Genomic DNA, 25,060 nt, shown 5'->3' with positions numbered 1-25,060 from the left:
TGCCATTGGCAGGTTTTATTTCACACTAGAGCTCACTTGAGACAGAAACACAACAACCCCAGTGAAGGTCACATCTTCATGCCAGTCACACAAAACCTCTTCACAAGGGAAGATGGGCAAGGTTTCTTCAAAAGAGAAAACCCAGCTCATTTTGATGGATGACTGTCTCATCTCTGCACCATGTAGTGACAGAGAGTAAAAGCAGAGTTCTAAGGGCTAAACAGCTTTACTTCAGTTAGCATGTCTACAGGGCAAATTATTAACTTCATACATTCTTGTTTGAAGAATGAAAAAAAACCAGATATACTTTGGACTACAATTGTGGTCCACTTTGGACTCCAACTGCATCATTATCTAAGACGCAGAACACCATATTCCTCAGGTTTTGAAAGACTCAACCTCAGCAATGCTCAAATTGGAATTCTGCCCACCAGTGTGAAGTTAACACATACCAAATACAAAGCAGGAGAATGCAAGGAAACACTTACCTAATACCAGCAGTCTGGAGTTTTGCTGCAGGCAACAGGTCAGCTGTCGACTAAGCAACATTGCTGCCATTTTATCCTTTCTTTACTGAAAAAGACTCAATCTTGAGAGATTTCTTTCTGGTTGATGTTCTGGGAAAAAAAAAAGAAAAGCAAACACTTATTCGTGTCCCTGTAGATGCAGCCACTATTACTGTGCTGTTCATTTCAACTCCCCCTTTGATTAATTTCCATCCAAAGACACCGAGAGCGTGGTTTGACAGATTAATGCTGATATTCAGAGCAGTCTCAGGACTGAGCCCCACATCTGATTCTTGGCTTGGTCTTGCTAAGGCAAATGACTTCCAGGCTAAAGCTGTATGTCCCAGCTTCAGCAGGGCCAGAGGTAAAGGTCAGTATCTATTTTCCCTTGCTCTTCCTCTCCACTTTCTATGTATATGTAGACTATGTCAAAATTTTAAAAAACTGTTTCCAATCAGTCTCAAGCCAAAGCTGTTGGTTTTGATCTGACCTAAGTTTAGGAGAAAAATCTAATCTAATACAAAAGACAGCAGGACAACCATTAGGAAATAAAGGAAAATCAATCCCTTGAGAAACCAGTTTTTACCCATTAATCACAACTCTGTGAAGAGAGAATGTGAGAGCTGAGATTGCCCAGCCTGAAGAAGGCTCAGGTTGCATGCCATCAATGTGGAATAAATACCTGATGGGAGGGAGTAAAGAAGGAGGCAGGGGCTTCTCAGAAGTGTCCAGTGATGGGGTAAGTGGCAATGGGCACAAACTGAAATACTCTGAGCTCCACCTAAACACAGGAAAACCCCAGGCAGGCTGCCCAGAGAAGGCATGGAATCACCATGCCTGGAGATATCCACAACCCAACTGGTCCAGAGCAGACTGCTTTAGGTGTCACTGCTTGAGCAGAGGGCTGGACCAGACTCCCTCAGCTCCTTCCCAGCCTCAGCCATTTCATGGTTCTACCTCAGCTGGTTATGTATAAATGACCTTAGAAAGTCAAGCAGCATGAAAGATAACGTCCTCCCTTTTCACTCTGGATCCCTTGTGCAGAAAGCCTGGCTGGAAGTCAGGAATAGATAAAACACATTGAATTATTATCCAGGGCACAGGTTAAACTCAAACTTCACACTTATCAGCACAGCCCCCTGTGTTCTGTGCAGGACACTGGAGCCCTTTCCTGGCATTTGCACCTTGCTGGATGCAGACCATGGAGCAGCAGTGGACCGAGGCTTGCAGTCCAAGTCACAAAGTGTCACTATTATCCATAAACCTGGAAAAAGTTCTATTTAACAAAGACACTCAGAGTAGAGCTGATCTTCCAGCAGAAAGAGATCACAGTTTACAGCTTCCATCAGTCCTATGCCATCAATAAAACATGCCAGCAGATGTTCATGACCAGATGCAGGGAAAAGCAGCTGAACTATTGCTACCATGATAGCAAGTATCTCTTACCCAGAAATTTAGTTTTTGTATTGTCTTTATGCAAAATACTATCTGTTCTTCTTCACGCTTGAGCTTTTTCAAAATATATAAAAGAATACAAAAAACTTCTTGCCTACAGAGATTTATAAATCCATAGAGCTATTAAGACTCAGGAACAAAATCAATTCGCTGTGCCTCCCCAGAGAATTGACATAGCACTTGGTTTCACTTAGTTCAAGTTAAAATTCAAGGTAATTTGCAATGTGCCAAGATGAGCAAACACTTGCATAACACTTGTGCACACACTGGAAAAGCAAGATCAGCTTCCTAAGGCTTTGGGTCACAAGTGCAGAGGGAATTAGTTAACTTTGTTTTCAGAAAAGAGTAACTTCACTTATAAGACAAGATTAATTTAATTCATTCATTATGTTTTCTCTCTCAACTTCTTTCTTTTCTTGTGTTAACTTTTGCATAACCAATGTGTGAAGAAATATCCCAACATCATGGATTTGTTATCTCATGACCATCCTCTAACAAAACCCAAATGCCATTCTAAGTCAGCAGGAAAATACCCAGCACCTCGAGTGATGTCCTCTGCTCTGAGCTGTTTATCTGGTCTATACTTCTCCAATCCCCAATTCCCCCCATAAGTTTGCTCTGCAAAGTATTACTTTTTCAGAGTCTTTAAGAAGTTGTTAAAAGGTGAACTCAGCTTTGCAGGGACTCACAAAAGGAGCAGTACAAACATACTTAACAACCCACCGAGGTTCACTCCTTGTTCTCATGCCGTTCAGCCATCCCTCATGGGGGTTTTGCTGCCAGCTGCCCAACTTTCCTTCTCCACAAGGATGAGATGCCTCTTCAAATCAAATACAAACCAAACACACCTTCCAGTCACACTCCATGGCTGTACCAGTGTCCAGGTTTCTCTTATTCTTCCTTCCCTAGGTGAACCACACCTGCTTCCAGAATGTTATTTATTTCTAATTATATTTACTGTTTATCTCAAGCCCTTTAATAGCTAAACTACAGTATTCATTAGAGGCTGAAAAATATAATTGGAAATGATCCTGGCTTTCTAAACTACTCATAGAAAAAAAATTACAGCATGAGGCTTGAAAGTAAAGTAGCTTAGCCCTAATTTTCCTTGACAGTTCTTATATAAAAAGTTTTACCATTTTCTAGTCCAGAGTCAGAATAAATCATGTAATATCACATGTGAGTATAACTAAACCCAGCGTCTTTCCATCTCCATTATGCACACAGGCTCTCACAGGAGATCACTGATGTGATTGGTATCTTAGTCTAAGCACGCATTATTTGGTTATCACAATAACCAATTGAATTTTGCCTCCATAACCCATCTCCTGATCGATTCCCACGGGCCCAGCCTGATCCAGCACTGCAAGCAGCAGCAGCCGAGTTTGCAATCCTGCAGAAATCAGCTCTCCTGCACATGTCAGAGCCGCAGCAATGCCACGCTCCATCACCGCTGCTGCTCCAGCGCCACTGCAGACACACAGATTCCCAAAATCCAGGCAAAACACAGCCACTAATTTCAGATATCTGACAGGAAAGGGGATGGGAAGGACCATCAGACCACGAAGATGTGACACCCTTCCAGAAAAGTCATAAATCTTCCCCAAAATTTTTTCCTGCATGGGCAGCTGTCGGAGCTGGAGCAGGCCATCGGTGCAGATGACTCCACAGAACTGCTATTCTGAAGTGAATCTCAGTACCTTAATTTTCCAAAGGCATCTGCATAATTTTCTCTGTAATTCTGTATTACATAAACTCTGTTTGCCACTGCATATATTTAAGTCACAGCCACATTCTTCTAGTAAGAAAAATTATCTTCATTTTCAAAGAGGAAGCTCAGTCCAGTTTATCACACATGAAACATAAGGATATGTGGATTTTAAAATGCATGCTGTGAAATTGGATGTATTTTTTTAAACAGCAGCTGCTATATTTCTGTACCAAGAGATTATTTTTGACAGATAATACTAGTTACTAGGGACAACAAAAGTCATCCAGCAGCAGCAGCCTACTGGGAACACAGAAAGAAGCATTGTTTCTATGAGTGAACAAAATTGTGTTTCTTTGGGGGGAAACCCTGGAAAAATTTTTAGAAAGAGGGGTCTTGATCTAGATACATGAGTGAAAATAGACAAACTGCGAGTTGGTGCAGCAATCTCACTCCCTAGCAGAGAAGCTAATGCAGCATGACATCGTGTGCCAGGCTGCAGCTTCCAGGACTGCCCTGGAAAACATCCTCAGGGGAGAGGTGCAAAGGTAAAGGCAAAACCGAGACCCAGCAGCATGGCAGGAGAAGTCAGCTCTGCAAATGTGGGAGAAGTCAGCACTGCAGATTTGTATCTCTTTCTTGCTATTCTGCCAAAGACACAGAAACCTGTTTGAAATTCATGGGGGCACATTCATCTGTCCCTCGGCCGCTCCAAACTCATTTAACCAGGAACAATAAAGTGGTTTAGAAACAGCAGCACAAGCTGCATTGGGCAATTACTTCACAAGGCTTCCAAAAAGTGGATTTGGGGAGCTGGGGAGCAAGCAGGTTCATTCCTTTTTTCACTGTTTTCCTTTGCTTGACTTTTCTAGGCTGCACAGCAAGGGTGTAGTCATGCTAAGTGCTACTTGTGAAATTTGAAGCATCTCTAACTCTTTCTCAGTCCTGTTTGCTTGGCTGCACCTGGATGTGAAGCCAGCACCAGGCTCACACACTGTGAGCTGCCCAGGGGCTGCTGCAGAGGCTGCAGAGCCCTGGCCCTCTCTCTGAGCTCACAGCATCAGCACAGTGCCCGAATGCCAACCCTCCCTCCCCACAGCCAGCCTGCCCTGGCACCCCCAGGTGAGCTGGCACAGACAGGCTGCAAGGAGAGAGTCCCTCCAGGCTCTATTTCACAGCTCGGTGTGCCCTGACACTGCTCTTTCTGCACCTGCCTTTTAACAGCTGAAGGAACTGCAAAGTGAGGAACCAAGTCAGCTGTGGGTCCTGAGACTAAAAAGGACAATGCTGAAAAGTCAGGCAGGAGCCAGGTCCATCTTGGACTTGTTAAAGGGTGCAAATCTCCTGGTCTGTTGTGTTCATGAACAAGCATCTTTAATGACATAGGTGATTTAGCTCAGGTATTTTACTCTATGAACAGCTCAAGGAGATCCCAGAGTCTGGAACAGCCCCATAATTTCACGAAGAAATATAAGTATGGGCAAGGTAGAAGACAGTCAAGGCTGTCATCTGTCAAACATAATCATGTCCTTCCTTAGTCTGCATTTGAGGAAGAATCAGGTAATGTAATATCACCATGGTATCTGCATAAGAAGATCCAAAGAACACATCACTTACTGTTTAAAAATGCACAGCCCCACTCTCCTCTGGGGGTCAACATCCAGCAGACCAAAGCAGAAAACATCTGAATGAGTTCACCAGTTAGTGACAGAGCACAGGGTGATGGCAGAAATCCTGACTTGCTGCTTTAGCCACTTAAATGTAGTAAACAACAATGCAAATAAAGAGGCCTGGCAGAATGTTGATGTATTTAACTGCAGTTCACTTGGTCCCAGGAGCAGATTTAAGAGTTCAGGACAGATTCTGCATTTATGACAGCCTGATACACACAATGAAACACAACTGGTCCTTTTACTTCAGATGGGGTTTTATCCCAGACTATAGTTCTGAAACAAATTTGAATTAGCTTACAACAGCATTTGCAGAAATCTGTAAGAGTAACACCAAGAATTTAGGAATTCAGTCAGAGCTAGGCTAAAGTTATCTCAAATTAAAGAAAATAGAATTGCAAAGTCCTGTTAAGAGAAAGTTGCAAGGAAATTTACATCTACTGTTCACAGAAGGCTGGCATTATTTTTTTTCATTAAGTGTCTATACAAACTCAGCACAAAACAGAGCTGGAACCCTCAGCTTCAAGGAGGGCAGCATCCTCATGACAGGGCACAGTAAAGAAAAGGAAGCTGCTCATCCCCTACCTTGGTCAACCAAAGGCCACAGCCTCGTACTCCAAAAATGAAGGTGGCTACAAGCACCCCACAAGAGGGAGCCCACACAGCAGGGTCAGGACAGAGATGGACACTCCGAAAGAGGTGTGCTGGGTCTGCAGGACCCAGCCAAGAGAGAGCCCTGAGCCAACATTTTGTGGCCCAATTTCATGGGCAGCAGCTGAGAAAGAGCAAAGTGTGGCTGTCCCCAAGGCCTGGAGAGCCTGTGCCTGCAGAGCTCACCAAGGCCATTCCCACCAGGAACAGACCTGCACATGGAAACATGTATCCACCACCTACATGGGTTTTGCCAAAAACCACAGGAGCTGGCAGGCTGTTTATGCCTCTAATAACCTTAATGGCTTTGTGCAGAACAGGATGTAATTGAAAACTCCATGATTGTACTTAAGTTGTCAAGGACACAGTTGTCATAGTTACAAGTAAAGCTCAAGTGTTGGTTATTCAGGGTTGCCTGTTTATTTATTGACACCAACAGCATTGGACAGTCCCGTGAGTCTTCAGAAGAACAGAAATTGAGAGATCAATTTTGTCCTTCAAGTCTTGACATAACAGTAAACACTGCACACAAAAGCATAATAAACTGCTTTTTTTGCACAGCTCTCTTCTCTCCCTCCACATGCAGCTGGTATTCAAGTCAGTCTGCTGTGAGCACTGCAGCGAAAGCACAAACCAAGCTGCACTGCACAAGATGAAACCTCACACTACAGCTTGGCAGTACTGTCCAGTATCCATCAGGACACAGCAATCCCCACCTGCCTCATGGCACCTGCACTCAGGCCAGGGCTGAACCAGCAGCAAAGCCAGAACAGGTTCAGTCCCTCCATCAAGTTTTAAAACTCATTCACAGGCTAAAGTCTCACTACACTCATGCGTCCAGGTTCTCCTCCTCAGGTGCCCTCTAAGCAGGGGTTTAGTGGCTGGATATGTATATATAATTTACTTTTTTCTTAAAATAAAATCCTTCTGCCCTTGTCTCTGTTTACACTCTCTCCAAAAAATATTGGGCCAAGGAAAGGCTCCTGGTCCCTAAACCAATGAATAAGAACAGGTAGGAATGTTGTGATTATGGCACACTAGGATCCAGGTGACCCACTAAACTTCTGAGCAGCTCATTTTTGATCCAAGAACTACTGGCACAGCTAAGGTGGGATGAGATGTGCCTATACCTTCCCTGTGACAGGAGTACATTGTCTCAGGAAAAGAAAAAATGGAATTGAAAGAGCTTCTGACAGAAATCAGGCAAGTTCCAGATGCAAAGCCAATACCTATATAAATGGCATAATGGTACATAAATGCTGATAAAAAAACAAGTACAACTAAACTTACATTAGCTAAAAAATTCTATATTTTTTTAGGACTTTCTTAGTAGTTCTCCCTGAAAAAACCTGCACACTGATATTTCAGTGAACTTTACCAGTGAGGTACATATAAAAACATCTCTTCAAGCATATTTTAAATCCATTATTTTAAATGCAGATGGCAATAACATATCCAAACCATGCCTGTTCATTTCCACACATTTCATTACCACTGTTCTCTTGAAACAGCCCAGCTCACAATGGATTAAACAAATTATGGCACAGCCGTGCTTTTCAGATTAGTTGCTCTACAAGCATTTTGTAGTTTTGAAGAAAATTAAAGTATTGCAAAATACCCTCAAGAGGTATTTCCAAGTAAATTCAGTTATATTCCTTGTAAGATTTTATTCCTTGCATCTTACTGCTGCCTCCTCAGAGATTAGGAAAATAGATGATAAATAGCGTCAAATAAAAGCATAATTTATTTTCCTGTGTTATAAGACATAAAATAGCTCATTTGGAGACAGCTTGCACCAAACCAAGGGAAAGATCTTAAGCCAGGGCGAGAGCTCTGGTTTCTCAAGGTGACCCCCACTCCAGCTGAGGACATGGAAAAGCAGAGCCACGCAGATTTCTTGTACAAGGGCTCCAGAAAACAAACCAGGAGCAGCTATCCCTGCATATCCACGGTATGTAACAACACACAGAGCCCTGCTCAAACAAAATCCCCACGTTCCCCTCTGGGCACAGAGTGTGGCCAGACTCTGTGCCCACCCCACACCACGGGCACTCGGCAAAGGCACTTACAGGACAGATGCAAACTCCAGCTCTCCCGTTGGAAGTGCTGCTCCCGAGATCCCCACAGGCAGCTCCCGGGTTGGAAGTGCTGCTCCCTGCTTCACTGCCTGCTCCCCTTCAGCGCAGGCTGCTGCTGGTTGCGCTGGTGAGGAATGCCATTGCTGCCAGCTCCTTCCAGCAGCCGCGCAGCGGGGACAGGCATCACCCAGAGGAAGCCCTGAGCTGCAGCCCTGCAGCTCGGCTGCGGGGGATGCCCCAGTTAATGAAGGTTAATGGAAGCAGCTCCTGGCAGCTACAGCCTGTGCTCAGCCAAGGCCAGCAGAGAGGAACACCCGACTCGCCTCAGACCCGAGAGCATCTGGAATGCGGGTGTCCGAGTCCATCCGAAAGCCTCCTCGGCAGCTCTCTGAAAACAAATTCTGAGACGCAGAGCCAGACTGCATTAAGGTTTGAAATGGCTCCTTAGTTTCCAACAATTGTGGAAGTTGAAGAACAGGTTTTGTGCCTAAACCCCTTATTTTTACCCCTGTTCGCAAATATCCTGAGGGTGACACCCAGGCACACGAGTGTCACAGAACAACCTTGGTTTGGCTCATTCCCCTCAGGTGGTGAAGGGAACGAGCGGCAGCCAGCACGCATCCCAGCGGCACCTCCCGCTGCACACTGCTCCTGCCGGGAACGGGGGATGTGGACACCCACACAACACCGGCAGCACCCTCCGGGCACGGGGATGCAGGGGGCAGCAGCACGGGGTGCCACGGCCGAGGCTGGGCTGCCAGGTTGCCATGGTGCCAGGGGGCAAGAGGGAAGATGCGCCAGAACGCCGAGAGGCCGCTTCACATTTAAATCCCTGTGACAGCATTTCGGCAGAGCCACTGCACGGTTGCTGTGGCAACCGACGAGCGAAAAATCACAGCGGAAATCTGCGATTATTACAGGAGAGGTGGTGACTTACCCACTTCAGTAATCAGGGCATTAAAATGGCCCGAGCAGAGGAGGGGGAGCCCGTGCCCCCCAACAGGCAGGGCTGCAGTGCAGCAGGGAGCCAGGCACAGATCAGAGCTGGGGCTCCTGCTTAGGCTCTGCAGGCTCCAGCTGTGGGATGCAACCCTTGGGCAGGATGCTTCCTCAGCATTGGGTTCAGACTGACATGTTGCACCCTGTCTGCAAGGGGGGAGATGAGGGAGCAGCCAGAGAGAGCCCCAGACTTGTGCTGCTGCTTCAGCACGAGCAGAGTGGGGCACAAGGAAGGGGCAGAGGCAGGCAGAGGCAAGGACAGATAGCAGCAGCAAGGGACAAAGATGGAAGCTGCAATGCTTACAGGAAGGAGATAATGTCCCTGGCAGGTGAGTGACTCCAGTAGTGTTCTGCTCCTGCAGCATCTCTCTCCCTTCTGCCCCTCACTCGGAGCAGCCACAGCAGCAGCACTGGTTTGGTTGGGGTGGGTGGTGGGATGGTCACAGTGCTAACACAGGAAGAGTGAGGGACAAAGTCCTCCAGGCAGAGCAGACACTCTGCAGTGTCTGCGTTGTACCACCACCTGGCCCAGGTCATTTACACACTGACAGATGCCATGCCTGCATCCACACAAACCATCTGCACCCATTGCAGGAGTACAAGTTTTGAAGTCACCATGTTGTTTTCCAGAGCTTTTCTACACAAAATGGACAATTGATCGGCATCCAGACAAACTGCCAACCAAAATGCCACTAACACCAACAAGGAAGAGAATCCAACGTGGTTAATCCTGTTCTGGTTCCCTTCTCCCTTTTTGGAGACTGTAGCCTGGGATCTCATGTGAGTACTGCGAGCAAGTGCCAAGAAAGGAGCCCAGACTGCAGTTATTTGTAAAACAGATCCCACACCAAGGAGTTGATTTGATCCAAAATAAGAACTGAACCTCATCCCTCACCTTCTTCACATTCAAAATCTGCTCTTAATTACATACACAGACTGTAAATAACAGATTTAAACTGGCCTGTACTGGTTACCAGTCATAAGAACAAACTGATGGCTCTAAACTGAACCTGTTAGCCAGATAATCTACCACAGAAAGTAGATGGTTAATGCAGGTACACATCACAAAGCAGAGGGGAAAGGACTGAGAAAAGCTATAGGTGCTTAGACACACCATATATAAAACAATGAAACCAAGAGCAGTTCATTGTGTCAGTGATTTATTACTACACTTATTCAGTGTAGTAATAATCAAGATTACAGCTCCTAAGGAAGACTGAGGCTCTTGTGCCTCTGCTGAGCGTTGTCTTGGATGATGTGAGGCTAAACTCATTAAACAAGAGATGCTGGATGAAAAGTACTTTGTGCTACAAAGTGCTAACAAGTTATACAGCAACATCACCTAGAGAGTCCAGTCAGCACTGTGCCCCATCGTGCTGAGTCATGTCATGTCCAACTGCTTGGAAACCCATCCTGCAGAGAGACAATTCTGTTGGTACACTTTTATTCGTAGTGGATTTCTTTGGCTTTAACCCTTGCATCAAATGGCTTAAGACCAAACTGCCACTTCCTGCTTAGAGCCTAAATCCTTGCTGTTCTGTACAGCTGCTTTCATCCCTCCATACCCACAAATTACCCTGCCTGGCAGGCTGGAGGCACAAAGAGGATGACAATGACTATTTAAGTCCTGGGAAGAAAACTTAGAAGTCCCATGTCAGTGAATTGAAGCAACTATAACTACTAAAAATTTATTTAAGATGTATTAAAAATGTGCAGTTCACAAAAGTGGGAGCTGTAACAAAACCCCCATGGACTTGCATTTGATTTAATCAGGAGAACAGTGGTAACGAAATCTATTTGAACAGTTTGTCATTGGAAAGGTTGTGGCCAACCACCTGCACTAAGTTCATGTTCTGCTCTGATTTGCAGCTGTCAAGGGAAGACTCACCCATTTTACAATCCTCCACCTCAGTAGAAACAACTGTTAGTGCATTTCTCTGTATCAGTGCTACAAACATCCTTCTGAAATACACGATGATGATACAAGGCAAAATGGGGATCAGATTCTGGCCAGGCTGGTCCACACCACCAAGTAAAAGCACATGGTTAGTATCAAAGATATTTTGTTTTTATGGAAAACATTGGAAGGTTTACTGTGTTACCAGTGCATTTCACTGCAAATGATGGCAGATTCCAGCAGCAACTCCTTATCCCCTGCCTAGAAAGCATGTGCTACACTTTGTTAAGAAAAACAAAACATTAAAAAAATGCAGCTACAACACTTGAGGAGAAATCAGTATTCAGAAAAAGCAGCTCCAGGGTAGAGACAAGATGTCAAAGTCCTAAATGTCATACATGTCTGCAAGAAATGGGAACACAACACATCAGTATCACAAAGCAAAGAGCAATGCATGCAGGATACTCAGCACCAAGTCGTAGTCTTCTTTCAAAAAAGAGAGCTTCAAAAAAGACTCAAAAGCAGGGTCTCAGGCCCCCAAACACGCATGAAGAGGGAAATCAATGCCTCCCTTAAGGATTCCTATTTGGAGAAGGAAGACAGCACAAGCTGGAATGTCATATCAACTTTTAGGTACTGTGAGCAATAATCACTAGGTTCACCTTAAAATATAGGAAGGAAACAAAGACAGACTACATAAATGTTGACCCTAAATTAATGACAAAAATCTGAGCAAACGATTTGCAGACAGTAGGACAAGGATCTTATTTGACCAAAGAGGATTACCATGAAGGGCAAAACAAAATAAAAAGGACAACTGAGATTGCTTATCTTTGTGGGAAAGGCAGCACACTGCAGCCTTCCAGCCTGTGGCTGGCCAGAAGGCTGCTTCCTACCCTAGCACATCCAATAACTTTACACTCCGTGTACAGAGGCAGTTTTTCTTTTATGAAAGAAGTTAAAAGGCTCATGAACAGAGTGGAATTCAGAACAATCAATACCACTAACTGCAGGGATTTCATTTGGTGGGCAGACACTGAGCTTGGAAAAGTCAGAGGTTGCACATGTGCAGGGCACACCTGAACTGCACCAGCACTACTCACTAATCACTAACTGTGTAACTCACACTGACCCAGGGACAGGGGGATCACCCTCCTCTGTTCTTCAAATGCTTTAATTCCCATTAAACATGAGAACTTCACATTCCGAAGGAAAGGGTTATAGGAATTAAGCACAATTACTATGAAATTCTACTATTCAAAAGTCCTATTATTTCCTGTTTATTGAGGCAATAGGTAATAAGGAGTCTTCCTTTTCCTTTAATAGCAGTTGGGGAGTTTTCAAAACAGTTCAGGAAACACAGATATGTACACAGTGTTAAAAAGACTCTGTTACTAAATTCCCTAGTATGTTTAGAACATTATTTTTGGGCTCCAGATGGAGAAAGAAGCTAGTGCCAATCTGATTCAGCAAGATACATGTTTCTCGAGTGGTCCCTTTTACTTCACTGGGCCCATTCACAAAAACTAGAGTTGGCAATGAGCCAAAGAACTCTGCTGAATTAAAGGCAAGGTAGAAAAACTGGGAACTGGAAGATTCTTTTGTGATCAAAACCTGAAAGTTGCCCACTAGGGAAAAATCCACAAGGCTGCTGCACGAACTGTGCTTATTTACTCCTTATATATTGCCTGTTTAACCAAACTAATGAATCTGCTGCATTATCCCACAGGTACTAAATACCTGGATACAAATTTGAGGACATAAATTGGACCTTACTAAGTGTGCCAATGGCTAAACTCACTGGTGAGGGCTCATCGAGGTGCATCTCTACTGCACCCTAAACTCTCATGGTAACACTGACACCCACAAGAAATAGGGCTCTGCTTCTCAGTCTGGCACATTGAAGTGGAGATTTTATGCATCACATTTAGGTAGTTAAAAAGTGTTGACAAGTTTTGGGAAAACTTCCATGAAGGTTTGGACAAATCTTTATAAAGTTCTAATACAAGTCCAGCTCACTCGCTGGGGTAAGAGAAGAGGGACCTGGAATCAAGAAACTGATGAAGGAGGCCTTGTATAACTGTGATGTTAAGAGAGGCTGCTTAAACAGTGGGAAAACAATCCAGGATAACCACTCCAGGATGAGTACAATCAGTATGGAATAACGAGCTAGCAGCTAGGTTAAACAGTTTGTTTATTTATTTAACAAAAACCTTTTGTGAGCGATGTTTATTGTCCTAAGGGTAGCTCATAAAAGTAAGCAGTATTAGCACAATGGGATAGGGACTAATTCCCTTCAGAGTGCTGCCCTTACTGGTATTTAACCTCTCTCAAGAGGGCATTGTCACAGGAGTTCAGGAAACGAACAACAGCAAATTTCCCTTCTCCTTCATAAAATCAGGATTTCATCAAATGGATGCAATTGCATGATTTATCAATAATCAGGTAATTCTTCACAGAAAATACATCACGTGCTTTGTTAGTGTCGGTATCATCTTAAGCTGCTCCTTTTCCCTCTTTGCTGTTAACTAGTGACAATAAATAAAAGATATTCAGAGGCTGGAGTTTTGCAAGAGATGAATGTGGCTGCAAGCCTGCTAATCTTGCTCACCAGCCAGAGCAGAGGATCAGTTATGCAAGGCTGCATGTGGATTTTGACCAGATATAACAAACAGTTCCTTTCTCTTTTCCATTTGGAACAACAAAAGTGAAGCTGTGAGCCATTTCCTATCATTTATCAGATCACTCTGGAAACTCATTTTCTCTGCAGATTTTGTGGGGTAAAAAAAAGATACTTCATGCAAGTGTTGCATCCCAAAATGATGCAACTAGCCTTGGTTGTAATAGCACCTTCTGAGCTTCTTTTCTAAAGTACCCCACTTTGAGCTAGCTTTCCTGCTCCCATCACTCAGTCTCCAATCCACACCAGAGTGATTCCTAATTTGGGGAAGAAAAATCACCAGACCTCTCTTGGTGTCCAGTGGAGTCACAAGTTCAGCCCAGAGCAAACCAGTGGAAGGAAACAACCAGGCAGTGTGAGGAACAAGAAGTCCACCCTGAGGAGCCACCACAGTTGACTCCCTGTTGAAACAACACCCATGGAACCCACGGCCATAGTCAGTCCTACCACACCAAAATCTACAGAGAAGCAAAACAATAAACTCTAAACTGATACACAATCAGGTAATGGTCCACTTTTTATGAATAAATGAACAGCAGGAATCCTACACCCTGCATCAGAAACAAGAGGTGTTCTCCAATCACCTTCTTGGCCAAAGGAAAAAATAAATTACTGATGAGAAATTAGTCAAGCAGTCTCCTGTTACTGCTAAAAGGAAATGACATTTGAATTTCATTATTGAAAGAAGAAAAGCACAAGATTTGTCAGTGACAGTTACTGCCATGCACAGATTGTTGCTACAGCCAGTAAATTCCTTCCCAGTTAAAGGCCCTATAACATGAAAGCAGCCCCAGCACTGTTTGTCATTGTCTCCCCTTGCCTCTACTCCCTCCCTTTGTAACACTAACCAGCTCTTTCCACGTTGTGCTTCAGCTGCTTTTCACAACAGCCAAGGCAGAAGCATCACGTTCCAGCAGCCCCTTCCAACACCCAGTGCCCAAACCACAGAACAAAGAAAGATCTGCTCCCCTGGAGATCCATTACCTGGTAAAACCACCCTGCAAACACGGAATGTGGCGTTCATCCGAGCCCAGCTCATCCTCTGCTTTCCTACCTCCACCAGCACTCTCTGATTGTGTAATCCTATTTCCCTCTCCAGGAAGCTGCATTGCAGCAATAGCTGTGGAGCAAAAAACAAGGCTTGCTTTATACTGGAGCTGAGAGGGGAGAACACGACAGTGAATGGCAGCTCAGTCCACGCAGGTAAATCCATCCCTCACCCCTGCAGCTCAGTCCATACAGGTAAATCCATCCCTCACCCCTGCAGGATGGTCCATACAGGTAAATCCATCCCTCACCCCTGCAGCTCAGTCCATACAGGTAAATCCATCCCTCACCCCTGCAGGATGGTCCATACAGGTAAATCCATCCCTCACACCTGCAGCATGGTCCATACAGGTAAATCCATCCCTCACACCTGCAGCTCAGTCCATACAGGTAAATCCCACCACTCACACCTGCAGTATGGACCATACAGGTAAATCCATCCCTCACCCCTGCAGCTCAGTCCATACAGGTAAATCCCACCCCTCACACCTGCAGCTCAGTCCATACAGGTAAATCCATCCCTCACACCTGCAGCTCAGTCCATGCAGGTAAATCCACCCCTCACCCCTGCAGTATGGTCCATACAGGTAAATCCATCCCTCACACCTGCAGCTCAGTCCATACAGGTCAATCCCACTGCTCACACCTGCAGTATGGTCCATACAGGTAAATCCACCCCTCACACCTACAGCTCAGTCCATGCAGGTAAATCCACCCCTCACACCTGCAGGATGGTCCATACAGGTAAATCCACTGCTCACACCTGCAGTATGGACCATACAGGTAAATCCATCCCTCACACCTGCAGGATGGTCCATACAGGTGAATCCCACCCCTCACACCTGCCCCAGGGGCCCATCAGTGTGTGTGTGCTCAGCTTTGCCTGAGGTGATGGAGCTGCTAAGGATGGAGAAGCCATGGCTCACAGCCTGGCCGCAGCACCCTGTGGCAGGATTACCCTCTGGCCTGTTGCCATAAAGCATCTTACACCTGAAATCTGTCCACAGTAGTTTGGTTTGGTTTCTAACAGCTTTTTTACCTGTCATGCTCTCTAATTCCCACTGAGGCAATCATTTATACAATCAGATATATACAATGAGAGCTGTTAAAAATGCTTCAATACAAACTTACTGCCTGCATTCTGTTCCCAGTGTCCTAAATTTTTTTGTGAACATCACACATCAATATGAAGCAAGAACCTTGCAAAAAAAATGTGTATTCATGATAGATATGGAAGAGAGTTAACAAAGAAGAGCAAGATGGCTGGTTCTCATTATTTGAGAAGGAACCTGACAGACAAACTGGGAGGAAACATAATACAAACAGAAAATATTAGTGCTATTAGGTTACATCAAGTTTATTTAAAATCCTTAATTTTCATATTTATGTTACTTATACACATTTCTGTAGTATTGCCAGACCAATTAAAACATATGAGTTGATTTCAGTTGTGTTTGTTGTCAAGAGTTGCTGCCAAGAACCTCCACACACTTCATCTTTCACTAAAAGAGGAAGCCAAAATTGGCGTGCTGTGGTGATGTTCCAAGTCTTTAATCAAAATTGAGCTTGATGAGTTAAAAATACAAATGAGGGCTATTATTCTTCCTTTTCTCTGCAAAGTAATTTTCTTTTCCTGTTTTCCTCAGTGGTTTCTGAAGCCTGTATTCCTGCACTACCTCATTCAGAAAGGAAAAGGCCTGGAAGGGCAAGAGGTGGTATCTCTCATAAAAATAAAAAAATCTGTAGGGTTGTTCATTTGCTGGGATGAAAGAGGAAGAGGTGGTTTTATATCGAGTACAGGCAACAAAGCCAGCATGAAATCAGCCAGCACTAGGGAAGAAGTTTCCCTGAGGAACTTGCTGCTCTGTGCTTTGCCCAGTGCAACACTCACTGATGGAACCTGGATGCTTTAAAATTGAGCCAAACATCAAAAATAGGACACCACAAAAACATCATCACTAATTTATGTGTTTTCCCAACACCCACCGTTCTGTTCTGTGAGAAACCAGTGATGAAACCAAGGTTACAAGGGGAGGAAAAAAAAAGCCCTGAATAAAATCTAATACCCCAACAAACAACTAGAAAGAAAACCTCGTGCTGACAATCCACACTCTTGGGTAACACTTTTCCACAATTCCTGCAAACATTCCACCCACAAGTAGGCTGTGTACTCCAGGCTGAGCTGTCCACTCACACCACGGGCAGGGCAGCACCTCTCCCACTGCTGCTTCCCTCAGTTCACCCCTGCTGTGGGTTATGTAACAAAAAAAAAAGTGTCTTCTATTTCATCTGTTGAAACCAGTTGGGGAGATTTTTTTCTTTCTCTTTATCTCCTGTAACTCCAGGGGGAGGAGGGCGGATGCCGTCTGATAACAGCCCAGCTGTTAAACCAGGTGGGGCAGTGTTTGTGATCTCTGTCACCACTGCCCACCCTCGGGGATATCTTCTGTTCATGGGCCATTGAGGCTCACAGTGACTGACACATTCCATCATCCATTGGGAGATGGAACACCCAGGGGGGAGGAGCCAACCACTCCTACCAAGATAAAAACTGAGATGTAGGAACACCAGGCAGCCTGTTTGCACTGGATTCCCAGAGGAAGATCAGACCCATCTCGCCACCACTGCACCCTTTTTCTACAGAATCATCTCTACTCCACAGAACAACATCTGTTACTCCAGGAGGACTTACTTGGACTGCTTTCTACACCCTGACAACAACAGGGTGTCAGGTCATATCTCTGACTCTGTCAGGGTTTTCTAGGACTTTTGTTTGCTTGCTTGTTTGTTTGTTGTTGTTGTTGTTTTTTGTGTGTGTGTGTTGGTTTTGTTTTTGTTTTTGTACTTCTGCATTTGTATTTTTAATACTCCTAGTACAGAACTGTTATTCCTATTCCCATATATTTTCCTGAAAGCTCCTAATTGCCAAATTGTAATAATTTGGAGGGAGAGGGCTTTACGTTCTCCATTCCAAGGGAAACTCCAGATTTCCCTGATGGCTACCTGTCTTTCCAAACCAAGACAACCCCGTCCCCCTGCCAGCTTCCCTTTCCACATGAGCAGCTCCTGCACCCAGCAGAACAGTGCATGTGCCTCCTGCAGAGCTATAATGGTCTTCTAGGCAGAAGCATCTGTTTTTAGAGCTGCCCAGGTAGGACTAAGAGCTCTTAAAACAGATCTGACACCATAAACACAAGGGCTGGAAGGCTGTGTGGGAAGAGCAGTGGAAGAGGAGAGCACATCACACTGACACTGCGGGCAGGCTGAAAGGCTCCTGGAGAGGAAACCTGATGCTTGTGACATGCAGATGGCAGAAGAGATAAAAGGAAATGCATGAGAGAAGTTCTGATCCCGATTCCAGGATCATCCATGCTCCCAAACACAGCCCATACAGCTGGGAGAGTGACACAGTCTGTAGGGAACAGAGACTCTGACATGGGAGCCTGAACCCAAACCCCTCCAATGACCCAGCCAAAGCCACCCTAAGGCAGTCAGCACCAAATGCAAATGCACTGTAAACCAGAGGAAGCACCTACAGGTTTCTCCCTCAACAGCAGGCAAAGGAACAGCTTTCTGCTTGGGAGGACATCTCAGGGAGGCACTCCCAGAACAGGCAGCCTCTTATGGGTTCCACCGGCTGCCCACACCTTGGAAAAGGCACAACCCACGCAGGCCAGGGTTAAATTGGGTTAGTTATTCCAGCAGGTGCCAGGTAAGGATTGCCCAATTTCTTTGCTATCCAGCCAATTTTCAAGGTACTTGAACTTGCCAGGCTTCAAACTTCGGGCATTCTGAGGCCATTGCTAAAAAACTTCTAAGTAAACCAGAATTATATATGGGCATAACAGCTGCAAAGCAATGTATTTTCATTTGTAAAATTAAAACTGAACTTTGTTTGGAGACAGCAACGGAAACTCCTGCTGGAATAAGGAATATTTTAAAGTGTTTGAGATAAGGGAAAGCTGGAGATAGAAGTTTTTTTCTACTCTCAGAATTACAGCTACATAGCTAAACAAGTAAATTTGGCACTTCATCCTGTCACCTGGAGTGTATTTGAGACATACTGACTTTTTACATTAATTCTTTAGCAAGCTGCAGAACATCCCCCAGAAACACCAGCAGAACTAGTGGTTAGTGTTTAAACTGCCAGGTTTCCCAGGAGTCACAAGAAGGTAAACACTCCCTGCCAGTGCCAAGTTGCATTTCAGAAAAATCACAAAATCCGAATAGGAAAGTCACCAAGTCTGAAGCTTTCCTGCCTTCAAAGTGCCTTGCACCTTGCCTCAGAAGTTCTAGAGTACACTGCCTTCCAGCCAGAGCCCCAAGGAGTTGATACAATACAAGCACTCACTACACAAATAGTTTATCTCCTGCATAAAAGCTGAGAGAGGTTCACTGAAACAATGGCACAAGACAGGGAATTAAGTGTGAAAAACTTAGTTCACATTTCTTCAAGCTTACAGCATTCACTTAACAAAAGCAGTACTTTTATTTGAGTGACTTTGGTGCTTTCTCACATCAAACAGGACAGCACAGCTTTATCATTTTATAAAAGTTGAGTTCATCACTAGGGCAGACCTGTGTCCTGGACACCTCAGGTGCCCAACCCTAACCCTTCACAAAGGAACTTAATGAGATTGGTTCCTTGCTGGTGCTATAAAATAATCCCATGACTGTCCAGCCTTGCTGGGACATGCATCCATTTCCACAACAGAATTTATGGCCGTAGAAGCTGTCACACACAAAATTCAAAATACTCCAAGTGCAAAACCTAGGAAAAGAGAACCTAAACTTCATGCTGCAAAAAGTGGGATTCATTTTCCCACCCTTCAGAAACATTCTCCCTGCTGCAAGTAAATGTATCTCTACTGGACAGCAAGAGAAACAAGCCTCTTCCACGCAGCCAAGAGTTGCAACACATAAGCAAGGCTCCTCTTCATTCTTCTGCTGAATTACTAGTACTGGCTAAATATGGAAAATGAAGAGTAAAATATTTTGTGAAAGGAAAGATAAACAATCTAATACAAGGATACAATACAGAATCTTACTCCCACAGATCCAAAGAGAGTCTGAAAGCCACAGAAATAGTTTACAACAATATTCTCTGTTTTAGACACTTTGCATGCTTTGGAAAACCCCCAGAATGCTGTTATTTTTGCACAAACACCATATGGCTAAGAAAATATCACTTTCTCTGTTTTCCTGGACCATAGCTGTCATTTCAGGCAACAGGACCATGATCTGATAAAACAGATCAAAACATTCAGAAAACCAAGAGGGGACAGAAGTGGTTTTCAACCACTGTTCTTCCAGCCAGAACAGTGGCTGGAAGAATTATCTACTTTTAGTTGGTAGCAACTCTGACCCCTAAGGCAACCTCTTCTGTACATAAAGAAGAGAAATTTGAAAGCAGATCCATCTGTAAAAAGAATAGAGTGTTTTCACCCTCTGGAAAGATAAAGCTGTTACATAACTTTTAAAGCATATCCATCCTTCCACAGGCGATGGGCCCACAGTGATAATTATCTGTGTGGTGGATTCTCGGTCTTTAAGCATCACTGCTTCTGATGTGTCATTTTTGTGTTACTTACCTGTACTTTCACAGCTCCCTACATGTCAGCACCAGCTGCTTTCCCCCTGATGGAACCCAGCTCTTTCATGTTACTTATTCTTTCAAATACTCACTATTTGATTCAGACTTATCACTATGCCTGAAAAACTTTTAAGAGCTTAAAAAGAACTGCAAAAGAAGCAGGCTACTGGAAAAGCCTGCTTGAACAAAAGTCGTGCACACAGACGAGGTGCAACATACAAGGAGGAATATAAACATACTTGAAAACAATAATGATGAGAAAGGGTCTTAAATGAAATCTGAGAATTACTCAAGATCTATTCCTTTCTCCTTCCTGCTTCTTCTGACAAAGGCAAAGCCAAGAGCAAAGGGGATTCACCCAAGTGCAAAGAGTCCCCAATTGATTTAAAGTTTCTGGTATACAGCCAATCCAGCAGGATTTAAAGACACAACTGGGTTGGATCTTTACAGCAGAGGTGCAACAGTGAGTGCTACCCTGTTCATATAGCACATACACATATTGCCACTCAGCAGCCTTCTTTTCTGAGACACTTCCACAAGCAGTTTTCATTTGGGTAAGAAAGGAAGGGAATTTCATTTGAAACTGAAACAGATAAAACATTTTAACAGTGTTTCTGGAATGGACTCTCAATCCTAGAATTCATGAAACAAAGCTCAGAAGCCAAGAAACAGATCCAATTGGCCACAGAGGAACTGTGAACTCTAATAATCCCTGAATTTATGAGGCTAAGCAGTAGCAGAGGTACATCATGACACCACCTGAGCTGTTTTAATTCAGGCCCAACACTCAGAGCACAAACCCAAAGGAAGACTCTGCACTCCCAGGGCAGGAGTGTTGCCTGTGCACCTGCACACACAGGCAGCTACAGCTGGGCTGCTGCCCAGTGGGCCTGTGGGGACATTGGATAAATTGCTCTCAAACTTGGCTGTTAAGCACCACACCACACAGACAGGGCAAGGGGAACCACCTGGAGACCCCCAAGCTGCTGGCAGGGGCAGCAAGAGCTGGTTGGAATGAACACAGCAGGCAAGAATCTGAATTCCTCCCTGCTTGTGAAAAAATCCAGATCAGGATGTTCTCCTTGCCCAATGACAGCACAGCTGCCAGCAGGACACCTACAGATTTGCTTGGTGTTTATTTGCATGCTGTGCTTGCTTACTGCCTCTGGGCATAAATATCCAATTTTACCCACTTATTTGAGCTGACTTTGTGTCTGGATGCACAAGATACCTCACTGTACAGTACGCCTCTGAGGCTGTCATCCCTCAGAAGATTAAAGGCCTAATGAAAGACTAATAAAACAGTTTTATTGCTTTTTCCCCCAGGTAGTTTACAAGAGGTCAGCTCATTAATAACACCACACACATACTGACTCAGGTCTCCATTTATCTGCAGATCTCTGAATCACTGTCCTCAGCACTCGAGATTGTCCAGGAGGAGCCACACACAGACTACAGACACAGAAGACCTGAACACTGATTCCCAGTCCACAGGGCTACCCAGGATGTAACTTGCAATAACAGCTTTCTTTCCCTGTATCTCTGTCAGCTCCCCTATCTGGACAGTCAGACTGGTGATGTTTGAGGAGTGCTTTAAACACTGAGGATGAGAAACACTACAAAATCCAGGTATTATCCTTCTTTGCATATACTGTGCTTCAGTATGGAGAGCTGTGATCCAGCATTTGAATCACTGACCTCCAAGTCTCCATTTGTAACTCCAGTCAGAGAAGACAAACTGTGCCCCAGACAGAATTTGCCCAATACCCACACTAAAGAAAAGACAATTACAACAAGAAACCAAGGTAACAAGCACTGCAAAACTGCCAATTCAATTTATAACACAATAACCAGATTATAACAGGATTCAATAGGTAATTTCCTTACTGTAGAGCTTCCAGAAGGTAACCTTATATTACCCTCCTTTTACACCAGTTTGCTTTCAACCTTTACCAAATTCTTTGCTTCAAACTGTAAAAGCAAAGACCCTTCAAAGAGCCTATACCCATCACCTGTGCCTTTGAACTGTAGGGCAAAATCCAGTATTTGTAAGTCTGAACATTCATTACTGATTACAAAATTACTTGGAAATCTCCCACAGCAGTTCATTTTCTTTGCAAACCATTTCCTTCTCTGTTTATGTCATAAACAGAGATGGACAATCACACGGGCAAAAAGAGGCTAGGCAGAGGCAAAGCTCTGGCTGAAGAGCCCCGTGCTGCTTTAAGCACTGAAAGGGAAGTGATGCTAAGGATGTATCAAACCAAAGCAAGAAGTATTGGCTTGGGTTTTGCATCACCAGCACCAGCCGGAGATAGGAACCTGAACAGCCCAGCTGAACCTCAGCCGAAGTGCAGCACCAGGCCTCCACTAACACCATTACTCAGCTGCCTGCAACACCTCAGCCAGGGCGCCCTCCACGCCAAGCCAGTGCCGCTCTCCCCACGGTGCGCAGCTGTTTTCTCACGGGTTTTGTGCCCTCGCGTTCCCTTTTCCCCCCGTTCCTCGCCGCAGCTCCGTGCCGGGCCCCAGGCGCCTGTCGGCGGTGCCGCCGCCGGGGCACGGAGCATCCCAAAGCGCCTCCCGGGGCGGCGGAACGCGCGGGGAGCGGCGAACCCTCCTGCGCCCCGCGGTCCCCGGGACGGCGCCGGGCCCCGCCGCGGTCCGGCCCCACGCTGGGATCCGGCAGGGCAGGGCAGGGCCCCCCGAGCGGGCAGGACGGCTCCGGCCCCGTCACCCCCGCCCGCCAGCGGAAGCCCGGCGGTCGCGGATGGCGCCGCCCCGCTCCCCGCAGGGTGCGCCGGGCCGGGGACATCAGCGAGCGGCGGGGGACGCGGGGCTGGCCCGGGGACGCGGGGCTGACCCGGCAAGGCGGCACCGGCGCCTGCGGGGATGGAGGCGGCGGGAGACGGGGGCCCGCGGGGAGTCTCGCTACCGGGAGGGAGCGGCGGGCGGCGAAGGCAGCGGCCCGTCCGCGGCCCCGCGCGGTCGGGCGCTCACCGGGAGGTGCGGGCTGCGCGTCCTGCGGGGCTGCGCGTCCTGCGGCGGCCGCGCCGGGCTGCGCGGGGCTGCGCTGGGCTGGGCCGGCCGCGCTCCCGCCGGCCCCGCCGCCCCCCGGCCCCGCCCTGCAGCGCGGCCAATCAGCGCCGCCGCCCGCGGCCCCGCGCCCGTCGCGACCAATGGGAGAGCGCGGCCGCGGCTCGCCCCCGCCGGGAGGGGCGGGGCGGGGCGCGAGGGGCGGGGCTGGCGGGGACCCTCAGGGGCGGCGGGGCCCCTCAGCGACAGAGAGGCTCAGGGGGACCCTCAGGGATAGAGAGGACGGCGAGGACCCTCAGGGATAGAGAGGCTGGGAGGGACCCTCAGGGATAGAGAGGCCGGCGAGGACCCTCAGGGCCGGCGGGCTCGGAGCGCTGGTGGCCGCTCGGCAAGGGGCTGCCCGCCCTCCTCTCCGCCTGCCCCGATTCCCCCTGCTCCGTGGGCCACCGCGCATCCGCGACAAAGGCAGCGGAGCGGAGCCTATTTCCTAAACGCGATGGGAATCCGTGCCTGCATTGTTAAAGCTCCACAAAGACCCACTGTCCTTATTGCCTCGTATTTACCTGCTGCCACTTGGGACATAATTTAGCAAAGGCGGCTACTGAGAAAGTCTCTTGATCTTCTAACTCTGATTAGAAATTCAAATTAAACCTAGTGTGAGGTTTAACTCCAAATTTAGAACCCAAAGCTTCACCAGCATTTAAGCCTGGCCTAGACAAACCACGTTTTTGTTGTGGGCAGTAGTTGACTGAAGCAGCTCAAATCCCATAATGAGCCCTTCTGCTCAGCCGCTGCTTGGTTCTGCTACAGCAATGTGCTATTTGCATGCCCTGGAAGCTCCAACCCAGTAATAAATATTATTATGTATCTCGTCCACAACAGAACCCATGGCAAGCATGTCGAACCCTACCTGGACTCTCACCTTACAGAATTCCATGTCTCATTCACAGTCTTGGTTTTCTTCAAAACCTAAGACCTGGCTATGAAAGAGCTTCTGAAATGTACACCTCGGTCCCCTCTCCTGTGAGCAGCACACGGGCACCCTCTCCCTGTCCAGGGAACCTCCCAGAACTGGGATTCATAGTGGATGCACACTCGGTCAAAGAGAGGGGAGCTGGCAGACCTTGCTCAGCCCTCAAGCACCTCCACAGAAGGCTCGAGGGAGAATCCCACAGCAGCTATTGTGGCAGAGCAGATGAAGGCCACTAGACAGGAGAGCTGTAGAGGACACAATGCGGGAATAGGCTCTGAGAGGCCAGAGCTGTTCTTTTGTGCTGCAATATCATCAATTTGCAGATGGTGTTACAGGACCTTTCTGTCTCTGCACACACCACTCGAGGCTAGGCCATCTACGCCTCCTCATTTTCACTTACCCTGCCCAGAACCCTTGTGTCTGTCAGTTCATTCCAGTAAGAAAGATTTAATGGTCCAAAATCGCAAGAGAGGCGGCAGTTTAGCCGTTCAGATGGCAGTAAGCCATTTGTATCATAAAGGATAAGGAAGCACTAGAACAGATTACTGAGAGAAGTACAGGATCTCCACGATGAGAGCCTTTGATAACACACTTATCAAGATTCTCAGATGAATATGATTCTGCTTTGAGAGGAATAGAACAGATAATTTCTTGGTGCCCATTCTCATCATCGTAAAATGTAAACCTGCTACTGACATCCCACAGAACAAGAACAGAGCAGTAAACTTTACTTTTCTCATGCTGTCTTCTGTCCAACTCCCTGTCAA

General features: G+C 46.1%; 1 protein-coding gene across 5 annotated transcripts in view; it reads right to left on the bottom strand.

Moving 5' to 3' along the window:
• Nucleotides 1–23,420, bottom strand: part of ABAT (4-aminobutyrate aminotransferase) — a 50,173-nt gene extending 26,753 nt beyond the window's left edge. Inside the window, exons 1-2 of one of the 5 annotated variants that reach the window (XM_063414012.1) lie at nucleotides 23,285–23,420; nucleotides 489–617 (exon numbers count right to left, since the gene is read on the bottom strand). In XM_063414012.1, coding sequence (XP_063270082.1) covers nucleotides 489–558 — 70 coding nt within the window. In that variant the 5' untranslated portion in view covers nucleotides 559–617; nucleotides 23,285–23,420. Of the gene's footprint in view, nucleotides 1–488; nucleotides 618–8,059; nucleotides 8,190–14,628; nucleotides 14,769–22,751; nucleotides 22,886–23,219; nucleotides 23,243–23,284 lie in introns of those variants that run through there. The other 4 variants (XM_063414016.1, XM_063414015.1, XM_063414013.1 and 1 more) reach the window with 4 other exon arrangements.
• Nucleotides 23,421–25,060: the final 1,640 nt, after the last annotated feature.

This window comes from Prinia subflava, chromosome 17, assembly GCF_021018805.1.
Source record: "Prinia subflava isolate CZ2003 ecotype Zambia chromosome 17, Cam_Psub_1.2, whole genome shotgun sequence".
NCBI classification, from domain to species: domain Eukaryota; kingdom Metazoa; phylum Chordata; class Aves; order Passeriformes; family Cisticolidae; genus Prinia; species Prinia subflava.
This window is presented reverse-complemented; position numbering and strand designations above follow the sequence as displayed.